We start from the raw sequence: 27,032 nt of genomic DNA on the forward strand, positions 1-27,032 counted from the left end.
CGTTAGTTTGGCGCCTCGCAGCGCGGGCCGTCACGTTATCGGCCTCTTCCGCGAATGAGGGCGAACCTATGACCGAGCCCTCAGAGGCAGCACTGAAATAGAGGTCGCCCCGCGACCCGCCGTCCGGACCAGCGGACCACGGAGAAGTCCATTCGGCCCTCTTTCTCTCCGGGCGGAGCGGTCGCGTGGGCGCTTGAGCGAATTGAAATAAACTGACAGCTCCGTCCGTCAATAGGACGCCAAGTAGGAAGTCTCCGCCAGAGGCGCAGCCAATCACAGCGCGGTGTGGGCGTAACCCCAGTCCAAACTTTACGCGGCGCCATCGGCTGAAAACTAAACCGAGATGGAATCTCCCAGTCTGAACCGGTTTCAACCGGTTGCGAGTTAGTTGCTTGAGAGAGGAGAGGAGGCGCAGGCACACGACCTCCATACCGACACCGGGAAATTAGGACTCACGGAGTCGTTCGTGGATCGAGCTTCACTTTGTTTCGTAGAATGTGTCGGTGACGGATTCCTGGTTTGCCGTGGTCGTAGTTCGGAGTCCACATCGGCGGTACACATCTCTGGAGCCCGCGAGACAGGACATCTGGGACAGGACGTCTTTCTGAGACACAGGACGTCTTTCTGAGACACAGGACATCTTCCCGCCCCGGTACCGAGCCCTCCTAGTATCCGGTAGTTCTCTGGTACCGTCGGAGCCGTGGACCTGAGGTGGGTACAGGTGGAGAACCGACCTCATGCTGTGATTGTCGCGTCTTTACTTCGACCTGCATCGGGATCAATAGAGGCTGGTACACAACCCCGGGGAGCACCGGGAGATAACCGGGGAGCACCGGGAGATAACCGGGGAGCATCGGTAGATAACCGGGGTAGATAACCGGGGAGCACCGGGAGATAACCGGGGAGCACCGACTGCCCCCCGGTAGCTATCATTTACCGTTTCACAGGGATTAGCTAACGCTAGCTGTCAGAGAAAAGTACCGTAACTTCCTCAACTTCAACGCTGATCTCGTTCCGGTACTTACTGAAGTCACCCGGTGCTGCGTGTTAACCCCGCGCCTCTCCGACCACCACCAGCACCACCAGCACCATCAGCATCACTCGGTGTGAGCGGATGTCAAGTCGTTGCTCGGTACTTAGCCCGTGTTAACTTTGTCCCGTGTTAACTTTGTCCCGGTTTTACCGTAAAGCGTCCGAACACGTAATTCCCCGGACGAACCGTAGCCGGGCTGCCTCGGTGTGGCCGCGACGCGGGGCGCCGACGTCCCCACGGAGCGGTGCTGATACCCGACTGGGACTATGGAGCCGTGAGAGCCCGCCGTGTCTGGTGGGAGTGGTTGGAGGTGGGAGGAGAGGGTGGAGAGGTGGGAGGGTGGTGGAGGAGAGGGTGGAGAGGTGGGAGGGTGGAGGAGGAGAGGGTGGAGTGAGCAGCACCATGTGGACGTTTGAGCAACACGCTGCTAACAACTTAGCTGTGGATGTAGCTATGACGGCTAGCTGATGGTAGCATTGTGTGTGCGCGTGTAACGTACCTCGTGGCGCGTGCACGCTGCTCCCACTCCCCGGTTACCGTCGACGGGAGCAGCTGTCAACACGGTTGTAAAGCACCGTTCACCGTCCGTCTTTTTCACCCACGAGCTGTTTGCGCTGCGGTCGGTGTGTTTGGAGGCGCGAGCTGTCACTTCACAGATGTAAACAACGTGACGTCGTCTTGTACATCCGGCACGTGGCTCGTTTAACCTTCATAAACGCGCAGAAAGCATCATTTGATCAGTCGGGAGAGGCAGGCGGCGAGGAAGGACCTCCTGGGTTTGAGTCGATGGAAAGTTGTTGGTTTAAACCAACGGGGAAGTGTCATTGACTTTGGTTTTATAAGTGCTTTAACTGATAAATATTGACCTGTTGTTGTTTGTTTGTTTTGTTGGTGGGGGAGGGGTAGTGTGATGCCACTATGCTAAAAGCTCTCCCATCAATAATAACAATAATAATAATAATGCAGGTTAACAGAAGTTTGGAGACAGTGCTGCAGTGCTATAATCGAGTTAATTTGAGTCCCAACTTGTAAGTTGTGTCTCCAGGAGGGAGACCAGAACCCAACCAGATCCCAACCAGAGCCCCAACCAGAACCCAACCAGAGCCCCAACCAGAGCCCAACCAGAGCCCCAACCAGAGCCCCAACCAGAGCCCAACCAGAACCCAACCAGAGCCCCAACCAGAGCCCCAACCAGAGCCCAACCAGAGCCCAACCAGAGCCCCAACCAGAACCCAACCAGAGCCCCAACCAGAGCCCCAACCAGAGCCCCAACCAGAGCCCAACCAGAGCCCCAACCAGAGCCCCAACCAGAGCCCCAACCAGAGCCCAACCAGAACCCAACCAGAGCCCCAACCAGAGCCCAACCAGAACCCAACCAGAGCCCCAACCAGAGCCCAACCAGAGCCCCAACCAGAGCCCAACCAGAACCCCAACCAGAGCCCAACCAGAGCCCCAACCAGAGCCCAACCAGAACCCAACCAGAGCCCCAACCAGAGCCCTGGGTCCAACATTTTCATACAATTTTCAGTTTTTCATTTGAAGAAGAAGTGACAGAGCTTTTCCTTCCCTTTTGTATACGTGTGATCGGTGACAGCCATGTGATACCGGGAGCTTAACTTCTTAAAATGACGGCTGGCTGGTGGGTCCGGGGATGTTTGTTACGCCGGTCAGCTGTTTGGAATTGTTTCTAAACACACGGTTCACATGACTTTGCCTGTTGAATGTGTTCTGTGCACTCATGACCCCTCCCTCTGCTGTCCTTGTTGCAGAGCTCTATGCCAGCAATTATGACAATGTTAGCAGACCATGCAGCACAGCAGCTGCTGGACTTCAACCAGAAACTGGATATCAACCTGCTGGATAATGTGGTGAACTGTCTATATCATGGGGTGGGACCACAGGTATGTTGCGTCTCTCTATGTCACAAGTCCTCTATAACCCACACCTGACCACAAAACCAGCTGTATGCTTCTCCCGCCCTCCTTTTCATCATCCACCCGCTAAATAAATCCATCCGGGAGCGACAGATTCCCCTAATTGTTGTTGCGGGACAGACGAATCCTGAAATCACTGTTGTTCTGTTTTTTTTTCTTCTCAGAAGCATTTGCAGGTATCTTCATGGGCATCATGAGTGTGTTCACTCTAAAGTATCATCCCTTATTTGTATTTCAGCAAAGAATGGCACAAGAAGTGTTGACGCACTTAAAAGAGCACCCGGACGCCTGGACGAGAGTGGACACCATCCTCGAGTTCTCCCAGAACATGAACACCAAAGTAAGCTAGCTCCGATCCAGAAAAACATGTCTGGACAGACACTTGTTTGTGCTTTGAGGAAGAAGTCTTTTTTTTTTTTTTGGACAACACACAAAACAAAACACATACAAACCTTTTACACCACAGTGGTTTGCTTATACCAGGCTTTGATTTATCTAAAAGGTGCTGAATGGTGGAGCTATTTTTTTTAATCCAAAGTTGCACTTGGCTCCAGTTGATGCGTACTTCGGTGTAACTCGCAGACTTTACTGCACCTGAATTAGATGAGACTTAAAATGTGGGGCAGGTCTATTCTATTTTTCTGGTAATAAATGTTCCCACCCCAAGTCCTATTAGTAGTTCGGTATACGGGCGTATTTTCACGGTCTGGGGTCAATTACACGTGCAGGCAGTGACTGCACATTTAAGATTTCGTGTTTAGCGGGCAGCAGCGTTAAAACTGAACTGCTCAGGTGGTGATCGTGACAGAAAACTCGTGTTTTCAGCACATCATCAGGTCCAGCCACCTTTTACCCTCCAGTTTTCATCCATATGAAACCACTGGTGACGTGCCCACAGATCAACTTGTGTGTCCTGCTACTATTAACAGATGTAAACTATATCCAACACTTTCAGTTCAATCTTCAATTGCCAAATTTATAACCATAATAGAGTAATAATTGATCATTTATTACCAATCCTTGCATTTGAAGTCTACAGATGAGGCTCCTGTGCCGTCGCTGTATATCTCCTGTTAGTTGTACATCGTGCACCGATCTGCTGGTAAAGCAAACTGACTGTGAATAGAAAACTGGAGTTTTCAAGATTATTTCCAAAACTCGCAACCGCATCAACCAAACAAAAAGGTCTGATATTTAGAATAATCAAACCTTATCTTGCACCCATAATGGAAAGCGAATGTGCGCACTGATATGAAAACAATTGGAGCCCAACACATCCAAAACTTCCTCAAAGTATTGTTGACATTTGCCTTTTTTCTTTTGTGCTTGCCTGTAAGATTGCTTTTTAACACTGACATTCATTACTAATGTCTGAGCTGATGTATCAACAGTACTTTTTGTAGTTTTGAATTTGTAATTTGCCAAATAAATAGGGGCATTAGAGGAAAAGAGGAAACCGAAGGTAAACACCTCTTGAATTCTGCATTCATCTTGATTCATTAGTTTGAAAAGTGCATAATTACGAAGCACTGTGAGCATCTGGCTTTTTTCTTACTACTCTTATTCTACTATTTGAAAATGTAATGAATTCAAGCTGTGACTATTTGATATTAATCACAATGTTCCATTATGTTTATGGCTTGTAATAGGAAGAAAAGGGGTGTGTCATCCTGTGCATCATGACACAGCTAGGCTTTGACGGCAGGCCTCCACAAGGTCTACCCTTTTTAAATTCCCTTTGACTGAATTCTGTTCATCCGTTTCTATTGCATCTGTTTCATTGGACAGAGGGAGGGTGCAGGCTGCAGTCAGTAGGCTCCATTTGTAGAGAGGACATTTTTAAGGACTTAATTTCACCTGTAGGGATCATGGCGCTGTTCCCGCCCCGCCCTTCTCTCCGCTACGTGCATCCTTTTCTACGTCCTCCCTTCTGTTCCCCTCAGTTCTTTTAGTCAAACGTCACAAAGCCTTCGGCAGTTTCTTTCTGATAATCTCCCCTCTCCCCCTCATCCCCCCCCCCCCCCCCCCCGTGGTGGTTTGTGTAAAGTGTGGTGGTTAAAAGTGATCTGAAACACGGCAGACATGTGTGCAGCACTCCGGGTGACACCTGCGAGTGGTGTACAGTCAGTGTGCCTGTAAGGAGATTTCACCTTTTAATCTTCCAGCTTCCATTGTCTGTAACACATCGTTAATCCTGCTTTCCACACGTCCTACGCTACATGCCATTCGCTGTTGTTTTGCAATCATCGTCCTCTTGAATTGATGATCCCTACAGTTGAAACGGTCACTTCAAGTAACACTAGATCAAAGACTAACTTGTAAATAAAATGTTTTTGTTTTTCTTTGTTCATGCTTCATAATTAAGCAATCATGAATTGATACAGAATGTAACCTGTGGTTGGTCTTGCTGGTTCTTATGACACACCAGTTAAAGGGATGTGATTTAGTTGTTATTTAGAAACAAACATGTATGTTTTAGTGTCAAGAAAACGGACCCATATGGTTTAGGGTTGGGTATCGACAACATTGAATTATTCTTTTCAATTATTTTGGATTTTGGTTGTTGATTCTGGTCCTTATTAAGGTCTGCTTCAGATTCTTGGCATGCTCGCAGAGTAATAAACTTCTGAGGGCAAAAAATATCTTTAATTTCAGCAGATTTAAAGGCTGCTGGCAAAAACAATATATTTTGTTATTCTGCTTCTTAAAAACAAAACAAAAACAAGAAATATTAATGGCAGTTTTCTTTTGGCTTTGTTTTTTGTGGGCATGTTTACACAAGTTGAATCTTTAGTATTACAGCTGCAGGTCTGGCTGTTGAAAATGTGTCATTCTTAGTGATCTCTACATTAAAAACATGTATGTGTTGGGGAGGGGGTGGGGGGCCTCGATGCTTCATGTACAGATGAGACATGAAATATGATCCACGGGGTCCAGTTTGAGCAACAGATCCACGAGTTTGACGGCTTATCGGGCCGAAGTGTGATGTTTGATATTATGAAGAAGGATTTTAATGCTCTGGAAAGTTCGATTTTGCTTTTCATAGTGATGATCTTTGTAAACGAGGCATTCATGTTATAAACCATACAAACACATTTGATTGACGGCCGTAGCCCCCCTGACCAGAGGACGTCCCGCTGCAGCTGAAGTTGAGGCAGATTCAGGTCCACTCTCCTGCCCTGTTGTTGTTCTTTTGGCTGGAGTCCTCTGTGTTAACATCCCTGCTGCATCAACAAAGTTACTCCATTCAAATGAATGAAGGGGCTACATTTTTTCATGCGGGGCTTTCATGCTGCTGTAAATACTTCTTCATTATACATGAGCTTGTATTTGAGCTGCGGTTACATTTCACTGAATCCTCCTCTGTACCGGTGAGGGAGACGGAAGCACAGCAGCGTAAAACTTTACTTTCAGGAGACTTAAAGCAAAAATTTCAGAGACGGAGAACAAATTCACAGGTTTTCTACACAATTCAAAACCCAGTTCTCGATGCCCAACCCTGCATAGTTTGGGTCGCCTCGGTAAAAGAACATTTAACACAAACCTTGTTGTGTCTTCTCGACCGTTAGACTCGCACTTAAAGCAAAGCTGTGCCAAAGCTGCTGTAATGGGTCGGCGTATTTTTCTGCTGTCATTTGCTGTCTGGTGTGATGCTGGGAGAAACAGCAGGACTTCTGCAGAGTTCCAGCTTAATGCTGCTTGTAGAGATTTAAGAAAAACAAACTACAAGTGAATGTTGTGCATAACTACAAAAATCTGCATGAGAGATGTGGTTCAGTCCAATCCAATTTAGACATGCAAGTTACAACAGGCTGGTCCACTTCATACTGTTTTTGGTTTGTATTAAAGTTACACAATGCTTGTTGTTGAACGTTATTATGAAGGCTTTCTCCTAATGGTTCTCCTCTTTGCATGTTACAGTACTATGCTCTTCAGATTCTGGAAACGGTTATCAAAACAAGATGGAAGATTCTTCCCAGGAATCAGTGCGAAGGTAAAAAAAAACAAAAAAAACTTTCATTCGTGGTATAATCCACGAAAATCCTTGTTCCGTCAGTGTTGGTGCGTTTTTTTGTTGTTGTTGTTTTTTTTTAATGTTGTGACGTGCGGTTGCCATGTTGAGGAGTGTTCCCCTCTTAAGCATGCCGGTTTGTTTTCTGCTCGGCTGGCTTGCAGAGAAGCTGGAGTCTGCACTTTAGCTGGCGATTTAGAAGAAACAAGCAAAACAGCCCTGAACGGGTTTAAACGCTGTGAGAAGTAGATGAAGTACAGTTTAAGCTATTAACTTAAAAACATAAAAATAGAAAAGCCCTCGTTTGTAGTTTTTACGTCACCTTTTCTTTATAAAATCGATGCAATAAGCGCAGTGTTATAAACTACCGATAAATCCAGATGTTTACAAATAAACATAAACATTGTGTGAAGAGGTGATACCAAGTAGTTCAGAACAGCCATTTTCTCTGGTTACGACAAAAACACCAGGTTGAAAATGTTCCAACTTTAATTGGTGCCTAATTGCCACTTCTACTCATCAACTCTACTCTCTGTTTGTTTGCACCTGCAGTCGAAATCCACTTTTTTTTTTTTTTTTTTTTTAAGAGTTTTAAATCAGAGTGGGATGAAAACTGACTCTTTTTTTTTGGGAGCAAAAAGAAACGATAATGGCATTAAAATTCATGATCGTGCAAATCAGTTGATTCTGCCTTCCCTCCATTCTGCTCTCATTTTTTTGCTCAAAATTCATTCTTTTTTTTTTCCCATTGACCTAAGACTTCCCTACTTCTGACCGTAGATGCCTGAATTTTGTTCAAGTGGCAAACCCAATGCAGGGCGACTGGCAAGTATGTCTTTTCCCCCCTTGTGTCAGAGTGTTGCCTTGTTTTCGGCTCCTCTCACTGCATCCCAACACATAATGTCCAGGATTGAGTGCAGCTACAGTCTAGAAAACAAATGCGAGGGAGCTGAAAACAGTTTTTTTTTTGCTCACATTGACAAATCTTGACTGTCTGTGAAACCACCCGGGGAAATGTAACTTCTACTGAACCGATTAAAACCCACTTTTTTTTTTTTGCCCTTTAGAGGTTCAGTGGCAGCTGCAGCCCACATCCAAGTGTTTCACCAACTGGCTTTGCAACAGTCTGTAAACGGAGGACCACATCTTTTTTTCTTTTTTTTTTTTTTTTTAAGTGCAGATGTGGGATAAGATTGGCAGATCCAGCTGCTTCTGAGCCAACAGACTGTGTCAGGGTTTACTGAGTAATGTGCTCCATGATATGTTGATGTACACATGTTATCGGTGCATGCTAACGGTCCTCTGATATCTTTTTGTATTTGCCAGGTATAAAAAAGTATGTTGTTGGCCTCATTATCAAGACGTCATCAGATGCATCAAATGTAGAGGTGAGTGAACATTTATTTCACTCATTTTTTTTTACAGTCATTGTGTTTGATATGGATGTTTGACAGAACAACCAAGCAGCACATAATGAAAATGTTTCTGGATGAATTAAGTTTCAACTCTATTATAAAGGCTTGAACAACCTTTTTGTGTCACTTAACTGCACCGATGTGATTGAAAGTTTTACAACCACGGCCGACGCACATTGTGAGCCACATTTATGGAAAGTGTTATTAGTATTTAGTGTCCATGTCACATCACAGCAGCAGGTCATGAGTAACGCTGGTGACCGCAGAGTCTTCAGACGTTCAGATTGAATTCAACCAACAGTGACAGCGAAGTGTTTCTGCTCTTCATCTGGAGAAGGCAGCGCTTCACTTCAACTTAGACGCTTCACTGTTGAAATCAACAGGAAAGAGGAAGCCGTGTTGCCACGTGCACGTCGTGATGCTCAGCTTCATTACAGTTGAAGCTGTAGTTTCCTGTCAGCGCCTGATATCAGCAGTATGTTAAAGAGAACTAAAAAAATATATAGAAATACTGTTTAAATACTCACGACAAAGGAGAAAAAAACAAAAGCGAAAATTAAAGTTTGAGTTTTCATTTCTGGAAATCACTTTTAGTTTTTAAAAGTAACATAAGAATTTATTCTGCATTGGACATCAGTAATGACAGTGAACACTTGGCTGTTACGAGGCCTACGTGTCTGCTTGTAAACAAGAGGTCACAGCGGATGAGGCTTCAGGTCCAGTGAAGGTCACAGAACAACGACACCTACATGGAAACCATGTCCACCACTTGGCTGTTAGTATTTAACTTCCTGCTGAGGCAGCACTTTCCTGGACACGTTTCTGCTGTTTGCATCATCCTCCAGTATGTAACTCAGCAGAAACATGAGCCATGAAACGGATGAGACTTTTTTTGCAGGGTTTTAAAGCAGTCAGTTTTTGCAATGATTGGATTTGAACACTCGGGTACAAGAATCCTAAGTAGTCATAGTAACCAAAAGAGCACTCGGAGAGCATAATGTCTTCAGCCTGACAAACCCTGACTGGCTGTCATAGAAAAGTGCTATTTATGTCTGACTTCACCGCTTACTTTACTGGAGACTGTAATTGTAGGATCAATTAGATTCATGGTGTTTATTTTCCAACACACTTTACTGGTCCTCACATGTCCGTCAAAAACACCTGCATCTTCTCTCCCCTCGCAGATGACGTCTGTTCTAATTATTATGAAATATGAAGCGTCCGAAATGAATGTTTCATGTTTTTTATTTGACTGTCTCCTCCAACAAAGTGTTTAGTATTTTTTTTTTGTTTTTTTGTGCTGCGTTTCCGTACGGTTTATCATCTTCCAAATGAAGTATTTAATGATGTGATGAAATGACAGAAGTGTTCTGAAACTCAGACGGTGAATTCAAGAGTAACATATTCCCTGTTTCTTTTTTATATATCTTTTGTTTTGTTTTGTTTTGTTTTTTTTAGAAAGAAAAAGTGTACATCGGGAAGCTGAACATGATCCTTGTTCAGGTAAGCTTCAGCACTCATGAATCCACACCATCTTAAGAGTCAGCTGGTTTCTACCTCGGATGCTGAATAGCGGCTAACCTCTGAGGCTGCGGTCGCTGCGGCCTTCTGCACTGTCAGAGCTCATCTACTACTTAATGAGAGTCTGTGTTGCTGAGTAAATTTTACCTTTTCAAACTGTGACATCAGAGATCACAAATCCACATCGTTGCACATGAACTGTTGGTCACAGTGGAAATGAAAGTGCTTGTTAGTGAGGATGACTTCTTTAAAACCTCATCAGTAATTGCGTTGTAAGAAACACTTCATTCTGCTCTGTTGAAAACGGGAAACGGTTTTCCGAACCCCGTAGTGGGTGAAGATATCCACCCTGACAGCAGGAGAGAACGGCGCTGCAGGAAACTCGCATCCAACTCACTGCGTGGACCGTTTGAAAGCCGCTGACAAGTACTAAGAATATTTCTGAGATACTTTACCAGAATATAACACGCAGAAGGTCGATGCTGCTGAAGTCACGATGCTTGGTTAGTTTTTAAGGAGGAGAATAAAGGGAGCTGTGGATAATGGATTAATAATGTAGTTACAGTGAGGGGGTATACACAGAATAATTCAGTGAGTAATAAAAAAATCTATTTTCACTTTCATATATGTAAAATAAGTTTAGACATCTTAATGTAAAAGAGTTCATCTAAAAACCTGGTTTTAGGCCTCACAGCTCTCCTCCTCTTTTGTAGTGATGCTTTTCAACCTGAAGATGTCACTCTTAATTAGTCTATGTGGTTAAAAAACTGTCGGTGTCAGCTACATCGACACGATTCATTATGGACTGAATATTCATTCTCCTTGAGTTTCTCAGCCGATGCTCATAAAGTGTCACTGCGACCTTGTCGCCGTAAAGACATCCCGAGGAGAGAGGCTAGAGAGGAGCGACGCTCGCGTTTGTATGGAAACAGTAGGATATATATATATATATATATATATATGTGTGTGTGTGTGTGTGTTCACAACCTGCAAAGAGGTTATACACAATGTAAGTATAGAACATATTACATAACGGAGACGGTTTTATTCGTCCTCCAGGGAAAAATACAAAGCCTCAGAAATATGAGAAAGACCCGGAGACCCACCGATAAGACTTATCGGCGCTTCCTGAATGTGAAACGATGTGACAGCACCTGCTTGTCCGTGTGTGTTTGATGTATATTAGCGTGAGGGAGATACAGATGGGCTCACTCGCTCCACCAGTGACTTTGCATTAATGCCAGTGAGAGTGAGTCACCGCTTGCGTCAGCGGAGCTCACGTTGTTTTGGCCTTGAGGGACCGAAGAGATCCAGATTCTACAGCCGTCCTCAGGAGACGGTTTAACAAAGCGGTCTTTATGTATGTTGCCTTTGTACCTGTGTGTGTGTGTGTGTGTGTGTGTGTGTGTGTGTGTGTGTGTGTGTGTGTGTGTGTGTGTGTGTGTGTGTGTGTGTGTGTGTGTGCGCGTGTGTGTGTGCGCGTGCGTGTGCATGTGGTTGGCAGCAACACATTTTCTGTTTACTGTTGGATGCCCGTAGAAAGTTCATCTCCACGGCAGGAACAGGGCCACATGCTATTTTTAACAGGAGTCACTCATCAGTCTTTCGTCATCCGATCTCACTTCGTTAGTGAATAATGCCACTTCTGACTGATCTGACATCCACGTGCTTGTGCTCCCCGTGCCTGCAGATCCTGAAGCAGGAGTGGCCCAAACACTGGCCCACCTTCATCAGCGACATCGTGGGGGCGAGTCGTACCAGCGAGAGCCTTTGTCAGAACAACATGATCATCCTGAAGCTGCTCAGCGAGGAGGTGTTCGACTTCTCCAGCGGACAGATGACCCAGGTCAAAGCCAAGCACCTCAAAGACAGGTCGGCGTGCTGCATCTTCCTAAAACAGCCTCTCCGCCGTTTTGCTGTGTTTTTCTTTTTTTTTTTTTGGTGATTGTTGCGATCAAAGATGTTTGATTTTGTGGCAGATTTTCTCAAACATTACGACGTAATTTGAGAAATGTCAAGTGAGTTTTTTGCATAAAATTGTGGGAATTAGGAGAGGAAAAAAAAGTCGAAAAAAAGAAAATGCGTTTTTTATAAAGCTCTACAAGAATAAATATGTAATCGCTTCCTTTGATAATAATAATGTTGCACATTACAGAAATATTTATAATGTCAAGTTTTGTTTGAAAAGACTTCATACTTCCAGCACAGCTTTTGCTGAGGACAGTTTTTTGTGGAAAAATCGCGGGAATAAAAATAAAACCAGCAAACTCGCGCAAATATTGCGGAATTTGCGTTAATTATTGCGATCGCGAATTCCCGGCGGGACGAGTATACCGCTGGAAGAAGGTCCAGTTCAACACTAAAATGTCCGTCACCATTAACGTCACCTACAAAGTCGAGGAGAAATGTCTTCAATCTGTTACAGAATTAAAAAACACATTCATCTGTCACTGATCCTACAAAGTTATTCCAGCACTTCCAGAGCATCATAAAACCTGATCTGAGCGTGCAGCCGCTTGAAATGTTGCAGCCAGAATTTAATCCACTGTTGTCATGCTGTGATCTGCATCCAACACACCTGCAGACAAACTGACACTTTAATTACAGCAACGCTGCAATTTGACAAGTCTATCAGTAAAGTCAGAAATATCACGCAGGTGATTTGTGTTGTCTGCGTTGATTCCAGCCGGTTGTCGCTCTGCGGTGCACATTGTGTGTTGAGCTGCACGGCAGCTTAGACATAAACAGACCGAGGCAGGACGTCAAAGAGGAGCACGTTTATTTCCCTCAAATCTGATTGACTGCTGTCGTCGTTTCCTTACGTCAGACTGTTGGTTTTTTTGGTGCCCTTTCCTCATTCAAACGTTCCCCGACATGTTCATTGGGGTTGAAGTCTCGCAACCGAGGGAGAAGAAATCTTTAAATATATTTTCTAGATGGAAAAATAATCTTCTTCTCGCTGTTTAAAGCTCCATTTAATGGCAGATCTTTGGGATGGAGCTGAATTGTCTCAGTCAGGCATCCTTTAAACCGCTGAGTTTGACTGAAGGTTTTCTGTGCTCTTCCTTATTCTTCTTGCATCACATAAGCTTCACAGTTCCAGCTGTCGGTTTGGATTTATCCATGAAGACTGCTTTAATATACAGGGAGCATCCAGCAGCAAATATTATCACACTTTTATTAAATACAACACTCTCTTCAAGGAAAAAGATCAGAGGTGCAGTTCCAGTCCTTTAATTAATGTCCTGTAATTAATAATGGTTTAGATAAAGAGCTAATTGATCAAAAGAAACGAGTCATGATTATTCACATTGTCTCTGGGCGTGTGTTTTACAGGATGATCTTATTATCAGTGTGTCAGATGATCTTTAAAAAGTTATTTTCTTTCTTTCAGCATGTGCAATGAATTCTCCCAGATCTTCCAGCTCTGTCAGTTTGTCATGGTACGTTCCTCTTCGCCTCACTGTTACCGCGTCGCTGTGCAGTATTTCAATCATCTGTTCCACACCGCTGTTTGTTCTTCAGCTGTTTGTTGCACTTTCAGGAAAATTCCCAGAATGCCCCACTGGTCCACGCCACCCTGGAGACCCTGCTGCGTTTCCTCAACTGGATTCCTCTGGGATACATCTTTGAAACCAAACTCATCAGCACGTTGGTGTACAAGGTGCGAGCACGCAGACACGCACGGCAGCATTTAGCCATTTTAACAGTAGAAATGTGGACTAGCCCTAAGAAGGCGTGTTTTACTCCCAGGTAGCTCCGGCGCCTCCTGACCTCATTACTGTGGCGCCAATAATCACGTTAAAGAACACTCTCGGTGTAATACTGGGATTATACAACAAGTTACCAACTAAATAAAATACGTAATCTAAATGTGTTCATATTGTGGAGCAACTCGCTCTCAAAATGTAAAACTTTTTGTTCATGTGATCTCTGTTTCCATGGCAACACACGGGGTGTGACTAAGAAAACAAGCAGTCACAACCATACTCTTGTGTAACGTATGCAGTGTTTCCTACTCCAGGAAGTAGTCCGACCCTTAGCAACCACCTAGCAACAGAGAGGATTTCTAGTCTCCAACTGAATAAATACAGAACATAGAAACACTAAACTGATCAGCTAGCTCAGTCTGGTTGGAACAAAGATATCTGATGAACAAAGATATCTGATGAACAAAGATATCTGGTGAATAAAGATATCTGATGAATAAATATATCTGATGAATAAAGATATCTGATGAACAAAGATATCTGATGATGAATAAAGATATCTGATAAATAAAGATATCTGATGAATAAAGATATCTGATGAACAAAGATATCTGATGAACAAAGATATCTGATGAATAAAGATATCTGATGAACAAAGATATCTGATGAACAAAGATATCCATGTTCTCATGTGTTTTTAACATTTTAGCTCCGTGTCATGTGTTCAAACCAAACCGGTCCAGCTAGCCTCCTCTAGGACTGTAAGTGCGTGACTATCCGTGGTGTTACGGTACGGGTGCTCGGAGCGACCAAAAAGGACCAAAAGAGACCCGACTTCACCAAATGGGTCATTTAATAGAACTAGAACAAGTAGAAACTACATTATATACTTATTAGATGAAATTCTATTTTAATTCTATATTCCCATTGAGGAGGTGGAGGGATATTTGTAGTGATGAGCAGGATGTGATGTCATGACGATTTGAGCACGTTGACCAATCAGATCTCTGGGTCAGAACTGCTAATAATTGTTTAATTGAAATCGCTGAATATTCCCTTGAACTGTTTCCAGTTCTTGAACGTGCCCATGTTCCGCAACGTGACTCTGAAGTGCCTGACGGAGATCGCCGGCGTGAGCGTGAGCCAGTACGAGGAGCAGTTCGTGACCCTCTTCACGCTGACCATGTGTCAGCTCAAACAGGTGGGTTCAGGTGAGGCGGGACGTTTCCCTCCGACCCGGAGGCCGAGCGCAGTTTTTTTTCTAACCTGCGCCGTGTCCGCACAGATGCTGCCTCTGAACACCAACATCCGGCTGGCCTACGCCAACGGCAAGGACGACGAGCAGAACTTCATCCAGAACCTCAGCCTGTTCCTGTGCACGTTCCTCAAAGAACACGGGCAGCTCATCGAGAAGCGGCTCAACCTCCGAGAGACGTTAATGGAGGTGAGAGAGAGAGAAAACGCACAATGTGCTGCCTCGGCTCGTTTAGACGATGTCATTGAAACGTTGGTGGTGTTGTTGTCCCCCTCCTGCCGCCTCAGGCGCTCCACTACATGCTGCTGGTGTCCGAAGTGGAAGAGACGGAGATCTTCAAAATCTGCCTGGAGTATTGGAACCACTTGGCCGCAGAGCTCTACAGAGAGAGTCCCTTCTCCACGTCCACGTCCCCGCTGCTCTCCGGCAACCAGCACTTTGACGTGCCGCCACGCAGGCAGCTCTATCTACCCGTCCTGTCCAAGGTACCGCCAGCTGACGTCTGACTGCAGGGCTTTGTTGATGCAGTGTGATGAATGAACACCGTCGTTGAATTTCTGAACTTCTAAGTAGCTTTACTTGCCCGCGTGGCCCGAGAGGCCTCAGAGGGTGCAGAGCAGTTTCGGTTCGTGGAAGCTGCAGCGTCATAACTTGTAGAAATACCAGAGTCAGTTGGCAGCGGGCAGCAACAGGTGGCTGTTAAACTGCTGCCAGAAGAGCTGCTCGTCACACTGTTACTGAAAATCAGCAGCCAGTCGAGTCAAAGTTTGTCCTGACTGGCGGTAATATTTTACATTTCATAGACAGTGTGTGAATACAACCTTAAAACAAACACTTACACACACACACACACACACACACACACACACACACGTTAAAAGGATTGTGTGTGTGTGTGTGTGTGTGTGTGTGTGTGTGTGTGTGTGTGTGTGTGTGTGTGTGTGTGTGTGTGTGTGTGTGTGTGAGACGCGCACACGTGCTGACGGCTGTTTTATCTCGTGCAACAGGTGCGCCTGCTGATGGTGAGTCGGATGGCCAAACCGGAGGAGGTGCTGGTGGTGGAGAACGACCAGGGGGAGGTGGTCAGAGAGTTCATGAAGGACACCGACTCCATCAACCTCTATAAGAACATGAGGGAAACCCTCGGTAATGACCTCACCATGACAACTCCCACTTTCTTTCATCTGGTTCTTCTTATAAAAGTCGTGTTTAACTGGTCATGACCACTAAAGCGTGATATGTTGTTTTTTTTGTGACCGCTTCATTTATAAGCAGCTGCTTGTACTATTTACTCACTGATCACACACCTCATTGTAAAGAGGGGAACCAGTGACTCAGTGTGTGTGTGTGCGTGCGTGTGTATTTTCTCACAGTCCAAAGAAATGCAGGTTAAATCGATTGGAAACTCATCAACTGGCAAACAGTTCAAAGAGCGTCTGCTGGGACGGACATCAACTCCTGGGAAGCTGTTTGAATAATGGATGGATGTAGAGAGAGCAGAAGCTTTGGTTGTAACACTGATGACAGACTGAAGGATCATAATAAAATATGTGTAAAGCAGCAGTTAGTTACTTCCACACTGTCTGTCAGTGTTTTCAGGGATCAATCGTTCCATATACACTTTATTGTGCTATTCTCAAGCGGCTTCCAGCAGTGATGTCATCAACCATCAGTGATGTCATCAACCATCAGTGATGTCATCGTTGGTCTACGAATACTTTTATATCCATTCTGTGTTTTTTTTCTTGAATGTAGCATCTCGTCTGAACTTTAACGTCGTGATCCCACTGACTGATGATACACGTGTCACCCTGCAGTGTATCTGACTCACTTGGACTACGCGGACACCGAGCGCATCATGACAGAGAAGCTTCACAACCAGGTGAACGGTACCGAATGGTCCTGGAAGAACCTCAACACGTTGTGCTGGGCCATCGGATCCATCAGCGGGGCGATGCACGAGGAGGACGAGAAGAGGTTCCTGGTCACTGTTATCAAGGTAGAGAAACGGCTCCCAGCTTTTCCTCATATGAACAGTTTTAGAGAAGCAGTGGAGCTCCACAATCGATTTGTTGTTTCTGTAACTGAATGTGAGCAGTGCTGCTACCGAGACGCTGTTTCTCTGTGTTTGTGAGTTTGAGTAATCTTGTGTTTGTTTCAGGATCTGCTGGGTCTGTGTGAGCAGAAGAGAGGGAAGGACAACAAGGCCATCATCGCCTCCAACATCATGTACATCGTGGGCCAGTATCCACGCTTCCTCCGAGCCCACTGGAAGTTCCTCAAAACTGTGGTCAACAAGCTCTTTGAGTTCATGCACGGTGAGAAATTAAAGTCTTTTTTTTTTTTTTTTAAACTGAGTCAGCTGAGATGATTCGCTCCAACCCTCACAGTTCAGTGTCTGTAGCCGGTGGATGGAATTAGAAAGTAAATGTCCCCTCCGTCATCAGAGACCCACGACGGAGTTCAGGACATGGCGTGTGACACCTTCATCAAGATCGCCCAGAAGTGCCGGCGCCACTTCATCCAGGTGCAGGTGGGAGAGGTGATGCCCTTCATCGACGAGATCCTCAACAACATCAACACCATCATCTGCGACCTTCAACCCCAGCAGGTCAGCAGAGAGATGCTCCTCAGCACTTCCACCCCAGAGGAAGACTTCTGTTTGTTTTCTCCCTCAGTCTGACGGGTTTCTCTTGTTGCTCTGCAGGTGCACACATTTTATGAGGCGGTAGGTTATATGATCGGAGCCCAGACGGACCAGGCGGTCCAGGAGCACCTGATAGAGAAATACATGCTGCTGCCCAATCAGGTGTGGGACAGCATCATCCAGCAGGCCACCAAGGTGAGACGGCGCCGCGCCGCCACGTCTTCATCCTCCACACAAACGAGAATGAGCGCTAACGGCTCCTCTGTCCTCAGAACGTGGACATCCTGAAGGACCCGGAGACGGTGAAACAGCTGGGCAGCATCCTGAAGACCAACGTCAGAGCCTGCAAGGCTGTGGGACACCCGTTCGTCATCCAGCTGGGACGGATCTACCTGGACATGCTCAACGTGTACAAGTGCCTCAGCGAGAACATCTCTGCTGCCATTCAGACCAACGGTAACGACCGAGCTCTTCAACATCTCCGCAAACATCTGTCGTGTCCTGAACTGCTGACTTGGATGCATTTGTGTTGTCGTATATGTTTGTGGAGGCCTCGTGTGGGTCGTCACAGATCTGCACGCACACTGTGTCGCCTCATTGTTGTTTAGGCACGCGGCCCTTTGTGTAATCCAGCACTGCTGCAGTGGGTTGCCAGGTTTGAAAAACACCCCCAAAATGCTTTCTGTGTCATGCGTCAGTACTTTATGCCCAAAGAGTTTGGAAAAAGGAAGATCGAGAGGCAGTCGCCAACACAAGCTGCTGTTTTGTGTTTTTGTTGCGCTGCAGCTGAAATGAGTTTCTCTTTTATTCGTGTTCAGCATTTTGTCATTCAGTAATGCCGTTTTATCTGCAGACCAGCAGGACTGTCTTCTTTTTTTCTTCTTCTTTTCTTCCTGCCGTGCGTGATGGTGACTCATCTGCGAGTCTCTCGGTGCAGCGTGAGGTGTGTCGGTAACGATCACGTGTTTCGGAGCTTCAACCAAACCTTTTGGCTCTGCTCGCCTGTCGGGGAAGACCATCATGTATTATAAAGCAGTGTGTATGTTAAGGATGGGCGACTTGTTTGCGATCACGTGATGCGAACACCAGTTTTGTTGTTGTATCTCCAGCAGATGATCCCGTTCAAACATTGTGACTCCATTATCACCCCGGAGCCGTCGCGGTCGCTGATCTGCAGCGTCGTGTGTTTTCACAGCAGATATTTCGACTTTTCATTGTCGGGAAAATACGGTTGCATTAATGTCGTCCGCGTCCAACTCGCAGGAGGTCCTGCTTCAAATGCTGGCTCACTTTCATGACTTACTGGGACATGAAATGAAAGTGAACTCATGATCTCCTCCGGTCTGCTGTGTGAATGTGGCAGCGACACAACAGACTGATCTGGGAGGAAATGGTCGATTTAGTCCTGTTTTAACCGTCATTTTGAAAGTCCACACTTATGATGTACAAGAAGTGAAAGTCCAGACTTGGACTTTCACGCTGCTCATGAGATTGCACGGGACTGTTAACGTCTGCGGGGGCCGAGCACATTTAGTTTCACACTTAAAAAAAAAAAAAAAAAAAACAGCAAAAAACTGATTCTGGATTTTTCTGGCTGATACAGATATTAGTTAAAAAAAGATTTCTAATTTGTTGCAAGCATTTTTTTCTTCATTATGGTCTTCAAAAAAAGTTGCCATGTCAGCCAACACATACGATGTAACTGATGATGCTCTTCTGTGTGAAAGTTAAAATGAGTTTGGTGTTGCAGGTGAGATGGTGACGAAACAGCCGCTGATCCGGAGCATGAGGACGGTGAAACGGGAAACGCTGAAACTGATCTCGGGCTGGGTCAGCCGGTCGAACGACCCGCAGATGGTAAGAAATAAACATTCTGCACGCAGTAATGTTAATAAAATGATGGAGGTGTTTTTGCGGAACAGCAGAGAAGTATTTGTACTCCTGCGCGGCCGTCGATGAAGCGTCTGACGGGCGAGAAGCAGCCGAACTAATCCGCTCGGTATTTTTAGATCAAACGCACAGATTTGATTTCTGCGCGGCGGACCTGCCGTCAGCTGTTTGTATCGGCGTAACAATTAACATTCAGAGTTCCTCGGTGTGCTCTGCACCTTTCCAGGGTTTCATCTGAACTACTTCAGCTGTGTTCGTCCTGCGGCGTCGCTCAAAATGTCTTAACGCCTGTTTTTGAAGATTTGAAAACATCTCCGGTCGTTTTTCCAGGTCGGAGAGAACTTTGTTCCGCCGCTGCTGGACGCCGTCCTCATCGACTACCAACGCAACGTCCCCGCCGCCCGAGAGCCCGAGGTCCTCAGCACCATGGCAACCATCGTCAACAAGCTGGGGGGACACATCACCAGCGAGATCCCGCAGATCTTTGACGCGGTCTTCGAGTGCACCCTGAACATGATCAACAAGGTGAGGCCCAACGCGCGGCTGCTGCTCTCCAACATGGACACAACAGAGAAACGGTCACGCGTTAAGAAATATTTCATGTTCTCAGTACTCTACATATAGTTTATAAATAAACATATCATAGAAATAAAAAGCTGTCGTTCAGTTTTCTCTGCTCGCTGCTCGTCTTCTCGAGCCTGCAGAGAAACCTTCCCGTGTTCTGGAGCTCATGTATGAAGAGACACGAGAACCTGCAACACTCCTTAATATCAATATGACCCCTTCAGGGTCCGAGTGAACCCGCCGGGACCAGAGCGAATATATCGTTATATAATAAAAACCTGACTGGCTTGTAAACAAAGAACGAAGCGGTCCGTGCTCACAGTCGGAGGAACCGCATGTCAACGAGGTGTTTGTTGGGGTTTTTCTTCTCAGAACTTCGAGGAGTTTCCAGAACACAGGACTCACTTCTTCTACCTTCTCCAAGCTGTCAACTCTCATTGCTTCCCCGCCTTCCTCGCCATCCCCCCCGCCCAGTTCAAGCTGGTGCTGGACTCCATCATCTGGGCCTTCAAACACACCATGAGGAACGTGGCCGACACCGGTAAGACTACACACACACACACACACACACACACACACACACACACGTTCATGCAGTACCTATAATCGTGAACTTTCATATTGAGCATCGGTACTCCGAAGCATGAACACTGATTGATGTAGAATTCATTTATTTTTATTTATATAGCGCCAAATCACAACACAGGTTATTTCATTTAAACACGTTAAAGTCCTTCCAGCAGAACTTTACAACATTATGGAGAAACCCAACAATTCAACAATTCTACAATTCAACAATTCTACAATTCAACAATTCAACAATTCAACAATTCTACAATTCAACAATTCTACAATTCAACAATTCAACAATTCAACAATTCTACAATTCAACAATTCTACAATTCAACAATTCAACAATTCAACAATTCTACAATTCAACAATTCAACAATTCTACAATTCAACAATTCAACAATTCTACAATTCAACAATTCAACAATTCAACAATTCTACAATTCAACAATTCAACAATTCTACAATTCAACAATTCAACAATTCTACAATTCAACAATTCTACAATTCAACAATTCAACAATTCAACAATTCTACAATTCAACAATTCAACAATTCTACAATTCAACAATTCAACAATTCTACAATTCAACAATTCAACAATTCAACAATTCTACAATTCAACAATTCAACAATTCAATAATTCAACAATTCAACAATTCAACAATTCTACAATTCAACAATTCTACAATTCAACAATTCAATAATTCTACAATTCAACAATTCCCACATAAGCTAGGAGGGAAAAACTCTTTAAGGGAGAAAAACCTCCAACAGAGGGAAGAAAAACTCCCTTTAACAAGAAGAAACCTCCAACAGAACCAGGATCAGAAGGTGGGAGGAGCTTCTGTTAACAGAACCAGGATCAGAGGTGGGAGGAGCTTCTGTTAACAGAACCAGGCTCAGAGGTGGGAGGAGCTTCTGTTAACAGAACCAGGCTCAGAGGTGGGAGGAGCTTCTGTTAACAGAACCAGGATCAGAGGTGGGAGGAGCTTCTGTTAACAGAACCAGGATCAGAGGTGGGAGGAGCTTCTGTTAACAGAACCAGGATCAGAAGGTGGGCGGAGCTTCTGTTAACAGAACCAGGATCAGAGGTGGGAGGAGCATCTGTTAACAGAACCAGGATCAGAAGGTGGGCGGAGCTTCTGTTAACAGAACCGGGCTCAAAGGTGGGCGGAGCTTCTGTTAACAGAACCAGGATCAGAGGTGGGCGGAGCTTCTGTTAACAGAACCAGGATCAGAGGTGGGAGGAGCTTCTGTTAACAGAACCAGGATCTGAGGTGGGAGGAGCTTCTGTTAACAGAACCAGGATCTGCCTCAATTGGTCGGGGTGAGAGGAGAGCAGAGAGAGAAAAGGACAGCATAGAGATACAAGACATAAACTGTTGGTGGGCCGACAAGCAGAGCAGAGACATGCAGCTCCATGACGGGACGTCTGGAAAAGAAAGAACAGAAACTATACGAGTGAAGAACTGAATGGAGACAACAGATAATAAGAAGAAACTATGGGAGAGAAGAAGCATGAAGCTAATGAGATGTGATGATGAGATATGAGTTACAGAGTATTGATATGAGTAACAGAATAACTGCAGGATGGTTCAGGGTGTAGAAACACGCAGGTTGCCAGCAGACACCTCATTTGATTGACAGGCAGAAATGAGTCAGGAGACACAAACACTTTGAACAGAGCTGCGTCCCGTCGATGGTTCTCAGGGGGACGCTGCAGCTCGTCAAGCTTCAGTTTGTGTGTGTGTGTGTGTGTGTGTGTGTGTGTGTGTGTGTGTGTGTGTGTGTGTGTGTGTGTGTGTGTGTGTGTGTGTGTGTGTGTGTGTGTGTGTGTGTGTGTGTGTGTGTGTGTGTGTGTGTGTGTTGGAAGCTGAACTTGTGTTCTGGTCTTCAGGTCTACAGATTCTCTACACGCTGCTGCAGAACGTTGCTCAGGAGGAGGCGGCCGCTCAGAGCTTCTACCAGACGTACTTCTGTGACATCCTGCAGCACATCTTCTCTGTGGTCACCGACACGTCACACACTGCTGGTGAGCTCGGTCACACACACACACACACACACACACACACACACACACACACACGCGTGCGCACGCAACGTTAAACACCCACTTAAACTTCGTTTTCATGTGTAAGATGCTCCCTTTACAATGATATGCTCGACGCTCAAGCGTTTTCAAGTCACGAGAACCCTGTTGCTAGGCAACGGCAGCGTGGATGGCGCCTAGAAGCCGCAGAGGCTAACCAGTTAGCAAGTGAGCAGGCAGGTAACGTAATGTAGGAAATGTGAAAGGCATGAGGGAGAAGACCGAGGATGTTGCGACATCAATATTTTTCCCAGATGTGTTTTTAAATTATGAAGAAAAACTATAAAAGTACAAATTATAATGTGAACTTATTCAAAGACATCAGCAAAAACAAAAAAGAGTCGGATGTTCGCACGGATCTTTTCATCCACTTGATGTCGACATTCAGCAGATGAATCACATCAGAAAGCAAATAACATGAATAAAAGTCCAGAAATCTGCTTAGAAATCATTAAAAAAGGCACTTGAGAGTTTCAGACTTCTTTTAGTGTCACAGTCGAGCAGCAGTCTGCCGACCGGAGCTGCTGATGGAGGATTTTAATGTCACCAGTTTGACAGCATGTGAACAAATTCAGGTTGAAAACGAGGCTCAGAGAGAAGTGCCAGGAAGTGACATCACAACGGCGTCGTGATGAGCTGCCGTCCTGACTGACTGCCGCTGCAGGAGGTTCCCAGACCCGAGAGGGACTACAGCTGGATACACTTCCTATTGTAAACGTGTGTGTGTGTGTGTGTGTGTGTGTGTGTGTGTGTGTGTGTGTGTGTGTGTGTGTGTGTGTGTGTGTGTGTGTGTGTGTGTGTGTGTGTGTGTCTCCTGCAGGCCTGACGATGCACGCCTCCATCCTGGCCTACATGTTCAACCTGGTGGAGGAGGGGAAGATCACGACGGGCCTGAACCCGGCCAGCCCCACCAACAACCAGGTGTTCATCCAGGAGTACGTGGCCAACCTGCTCAAGACGGCGTTCCCCCACCTGCAGGAGTGAGCGACCGCACGACACACACACCCTCTACCCACCTCAGAGCTACGTGTCTGTTCATCATGACTTACGATGTGTGTGTGTGTGTGTGTGTGTGTGTGTGTGTGTGTGTTAGTGCTCAGGTGAAGGTGTTTGTGACCGGGCTGTTCAGTTTAAACCAGGATATTCCCGCCTTCAAGGAGCACCTGCGGGACTTCCTCGTCCAGATTAAGGTGAGAACAGATCACAGATCAGTTGTGTGTGTGTGTGTGTGTGTGTGTGTGTGTGTGTGTGTGTGTGTGTGTGTGTGTGTGTGTGTGTGTGTGTGTGTGTGTGTGTGTGTGTGTGTGTGTGTGTGTGTGTGCGCGCGTGCTGAGCTGCTGCTGTTTCCACAAATAACAACACGTTCCTACGCAGCCAGCTTCTCCTCACAAGTGTGTGGAGGGTTCACAGCTGCTGCCAGTTTATTGTTGGAATAAAACTGAGACACACACACACACACACACACACACACACACACACACACACACACACACACACACACACACACACAGTGATGTGTCGTGTCTTCTGATTGGAAAACAAGCAGCAAAACTTGGCTTAAAAACTGAACTCCTGCCCGATTTCTCCTGAAGTCCAGATTGAGGCAACAGATGAAATCTGTTTTTTAAACTTTAAAATGTTTTTTTTCCTCAAAGAAATTCATCTTTTTTGAACTGAATATATTTGTTGTTTGGTCCGTGTTATTTCAGGGACTTCCTGTTAAAAGGAGGTTCACCGCTGGGACATTTTTTGAGACTAAATCCTGACAGGAGGAGGAGGTGGAGGGTTTTTAATATTACCTGCCGTGCTCTGGGATTTTAATCCGGAGCGACTCGGCCACAATCACCTGCTGTGTTTTTTCTTTTTCTCCTCCTGTAATTTAAATCCTCCACGAGAAGCTCTGTCGGTCTGTCATCTTCATTTTATCAGCTCGGTGGGAAATTAGAGTTTTTTTTTACCTCCAGTCTGATAGATGGAAACATGTCAACAGCAGTTTCTGCTGTCGTCCTGCTCAGGAACCGACGTCCTGCCTGGAAACTGGGCACGTTGAGCAAAAATACTATTTAATAATCGACTATTATTCAAAGACCTCTGAGTATGTGGTGAACTGTTGCTCGCTCTGCACGTCCCAACATCAAACCGACTTCCCCTGGTGACAAAGCAGCCAGTGTTTGCTGATATGTTGATGGAGCGTCTGATCCCTGCTTCACTGTCTGAAGGCTGCAGACCGACAACTTTACCTGCAGTTTATTTTATGCTTTGAAAAGCAAGTTTCCTGTTTGTCCTTCACCTTCTAATGTCGTATCTTTAGCTTGAAGTAGCCGAATGACTTTAGATCTCGTTTTATATATTCTTTTTTTTTTAAAGCTTTGATTGGATGTTTTAAAGTTCAAAAGTCTGTGATTCATTTTGTAGTAATCTCACTGGAGTCATATGTTCTTCTTGTGTTGTTTAATGGCAGCTGTTAAACAGCTTTTACGTTCATTATCGCCACTTTGTGGTGGCCGTAACACAAAAAACAAACAACATGGCAAGATGCTAAATAAACTATGAAGACGTTTTAATAGTCATTAAAAATCTACGTCCTGCTTGTTGTAACACGATCTGCTGTCCCGGTCACGGACCAGTTTAAAACCCTCTCTTGAATAGCGAGTTGAACGACCAGGGTCCACGGAGAGTCTGACCTCGCAGGGGTCACCGGTCTGTTTGGGACGGTGTGAATCTCACGGCAGCACCTCCGTGTTGTGCGTTGCAGGAGTTTGCAGGCGAGGACACGTCGGACCTGTTCCTGGAGGAGAGGGAGGCGTCGCTGCGTCAGGCCCAGGAGGAGAAACACAAGATCCAGATGTCGGTGCCGGGCATCCTCAACCCTCACGAGATCCCCGAGGAGATGTGTGACTGAGCTGCAGCTCCACCAAACTGTACAGTACTCCAAACAAACAAACAAACAAACAAACAAACAAACAAACAACCCCCGAACACAACAGCAAACACAACAAAAAACCCGAGAGGCACCCGAGCACGGCGGGAGGCCGCGCGGCGTCCCGCCGGATGTTTGTTGACCAAAATAATGCCAATAACATGTAAATGATTACCGCGTCACCCTGTGGCCCTTTTTACATAATCCGCGTTTTCTATGGAGACTTTTTGTGTAATAACTTTCCAGAACTGTTAATCCCAGCTTCCGTTTTAGTTGGTCTCTGAACCCGTCTCAGACCTGCATGACGACGTCATAACGATTAGGACGAGCTCCCCATCCGCGTTCTGTTCGGTTCCCTTCACCTCCCTCCCACGTCTTTGTTTATATATAAATATATTCTATATACAGTCTGAACAGGGCGTCCCGTCGGCAGAGAAGCTTCTCGACCTGTGGCGGGACAGACAAAGGAAGTGGTCCTTTTTTCGAGGCGCATGCACCGCTTGTTTTGGTGCCCCACTGCATTGTGGGAGAATGTGAATGGAACAGAAAATGAATGAAGGCCGAGACGTCGGCAGCCGTCGCTCACGAGTCGTGCTTCACCCAGAAAAAGAGGTTGTTTTTTAGGGAAAGCAAAACCGAATATGTGCATATCATCCCAATTGTATAGCATCTTTAATACCATGGGAACATTTTTGTTTTTTTCCTTTTATTCTATTGTTTCTTTTTGTTGTGGGTGTGTGCGCGTGTGTGCTGTCGCCTAGTCGACATCAGCGTTTTGTTTTCCTCTAAGAGGATTGTTGCTCATTTGTGAGCCTTCATAAATGGGATGTTTTAAGGACGTGGCGGAGGTATTTATGGGTTCTCGGTTGGTTGTATCTTTATAACAACTCCTCTTTAACTCAGATGGCTTTCAAGATTTTGAATTGTACTAATTTAGATTGTTTACCATGCAGTAGTGCTTCACAACACTACCTTTAGAGCAAATTGAAATAAAACTTGGGTTTACATTTAATTTTGTATTTTTGCATTTTTCATTTGTTACTGTTTGAGTTCTGTCCAAATAAACAAAAGGCTTTTTGTCCACAGAGCAAATGAATTGCCGACGAGTTTAATTAGGAAAGAATGTATAAATCCAAATCGGCGCCCAAATCTCTAATGGCAAGTTTCCCTTCAAGGTGTTACATTTGTTGTGAACTTTTTGAACTGATTAAAGTTGAGAATTTTATAACCCTGCCTTCGCTCACAGTTTTTAATTTTTATACTGACTTGAGTTCAACACCGGGAGGCTTCGTTCACGTCCACCTGCTCCGCCGGAGGACGACGGTGAAGAAGGAAACATCTGGAGTCCAGCTAAAACAGCTATTCATAAATTCAGCTCTTTTTTTCTTTTATTTTTAAATGAGGCAGAAGACCGTGTAAAAGACTAAAAAAAAAAAAGTAAACTAATAATGGGTTTTACATGTGATCT

At 45.3% G+C, this 27,032-nt stretch overlaps 1 protein-coding gene across 1 annotated transcript; it reads left to right on the forward strand.

Moving 5' to 3' along the window:
• Positions 1 to 128: 128 nt before the first annotated feature.
• Positions 129 to 26,797, forward strand: xpo1b (exportin 1 (CRM1 homolog, yeast) b). Its single transcript, XM_069725504.1, has 25 exons — positions 129 to 711; positions 2,803 to 2,934; positions 3,206 to 3,307; positions 6,889 to 6,961; positions 8,306 to 8,367; positions 9,853 to 9,897; positions 11,606 to 11,787; positions 13,310 to 13,358; positions 13,460 to 13,579; positions 14,698 to 14,826; positions 14,911 to 15,069; positions 15,168 to 15,365; positions 15,888 to 16,026; positions 16,698 to 16,879; positions 17,042 to 17,198; positions 17,328 to 17,491; positions 17,588 to 17,722; positions 17,800 to 17,983; positions 19,278 to 19,384; positions 19,748 to 19,942; positions 20,354 to 20,522; positions 22,453 to 22,587; positions 23,465 to 23,624; positions 23,738 to 23,834; positions 25,400 to 26,797. Exons 2-25 carry the CDS (start codon positions 2,809 to 2,811, stop codon positions 25,544 to 25,546), a joined length of 3,216 nt encoding a protein of 1,071 aa, XP_069581605.1. The 5' UTR covers positions 129 to 711; positions 2,803 to 2,808; the 3' UTR covers positions 25,547 to 26,797.
• Positions 26,798 to 27,032: the final 235 nt, after the last annotated feature.

Source organism: Brachyistius frenatus, unplaced genomic scaffold, assembly GCF_029030835.1.
Source record: "Brachyistius frenatus isolate BFR_SWC_R1_liver_20210118 unplaced genomic scaffold, ASM2903083v1 Contig_427, whole genome shotgun sequence".
In the NCBI taxonomy this organism is placed as follows: Eukaryota; Metazoa; Chordata; class Actinopteri; family Embiotocidae; genus Brachyistius; species Brachyistius frenatus.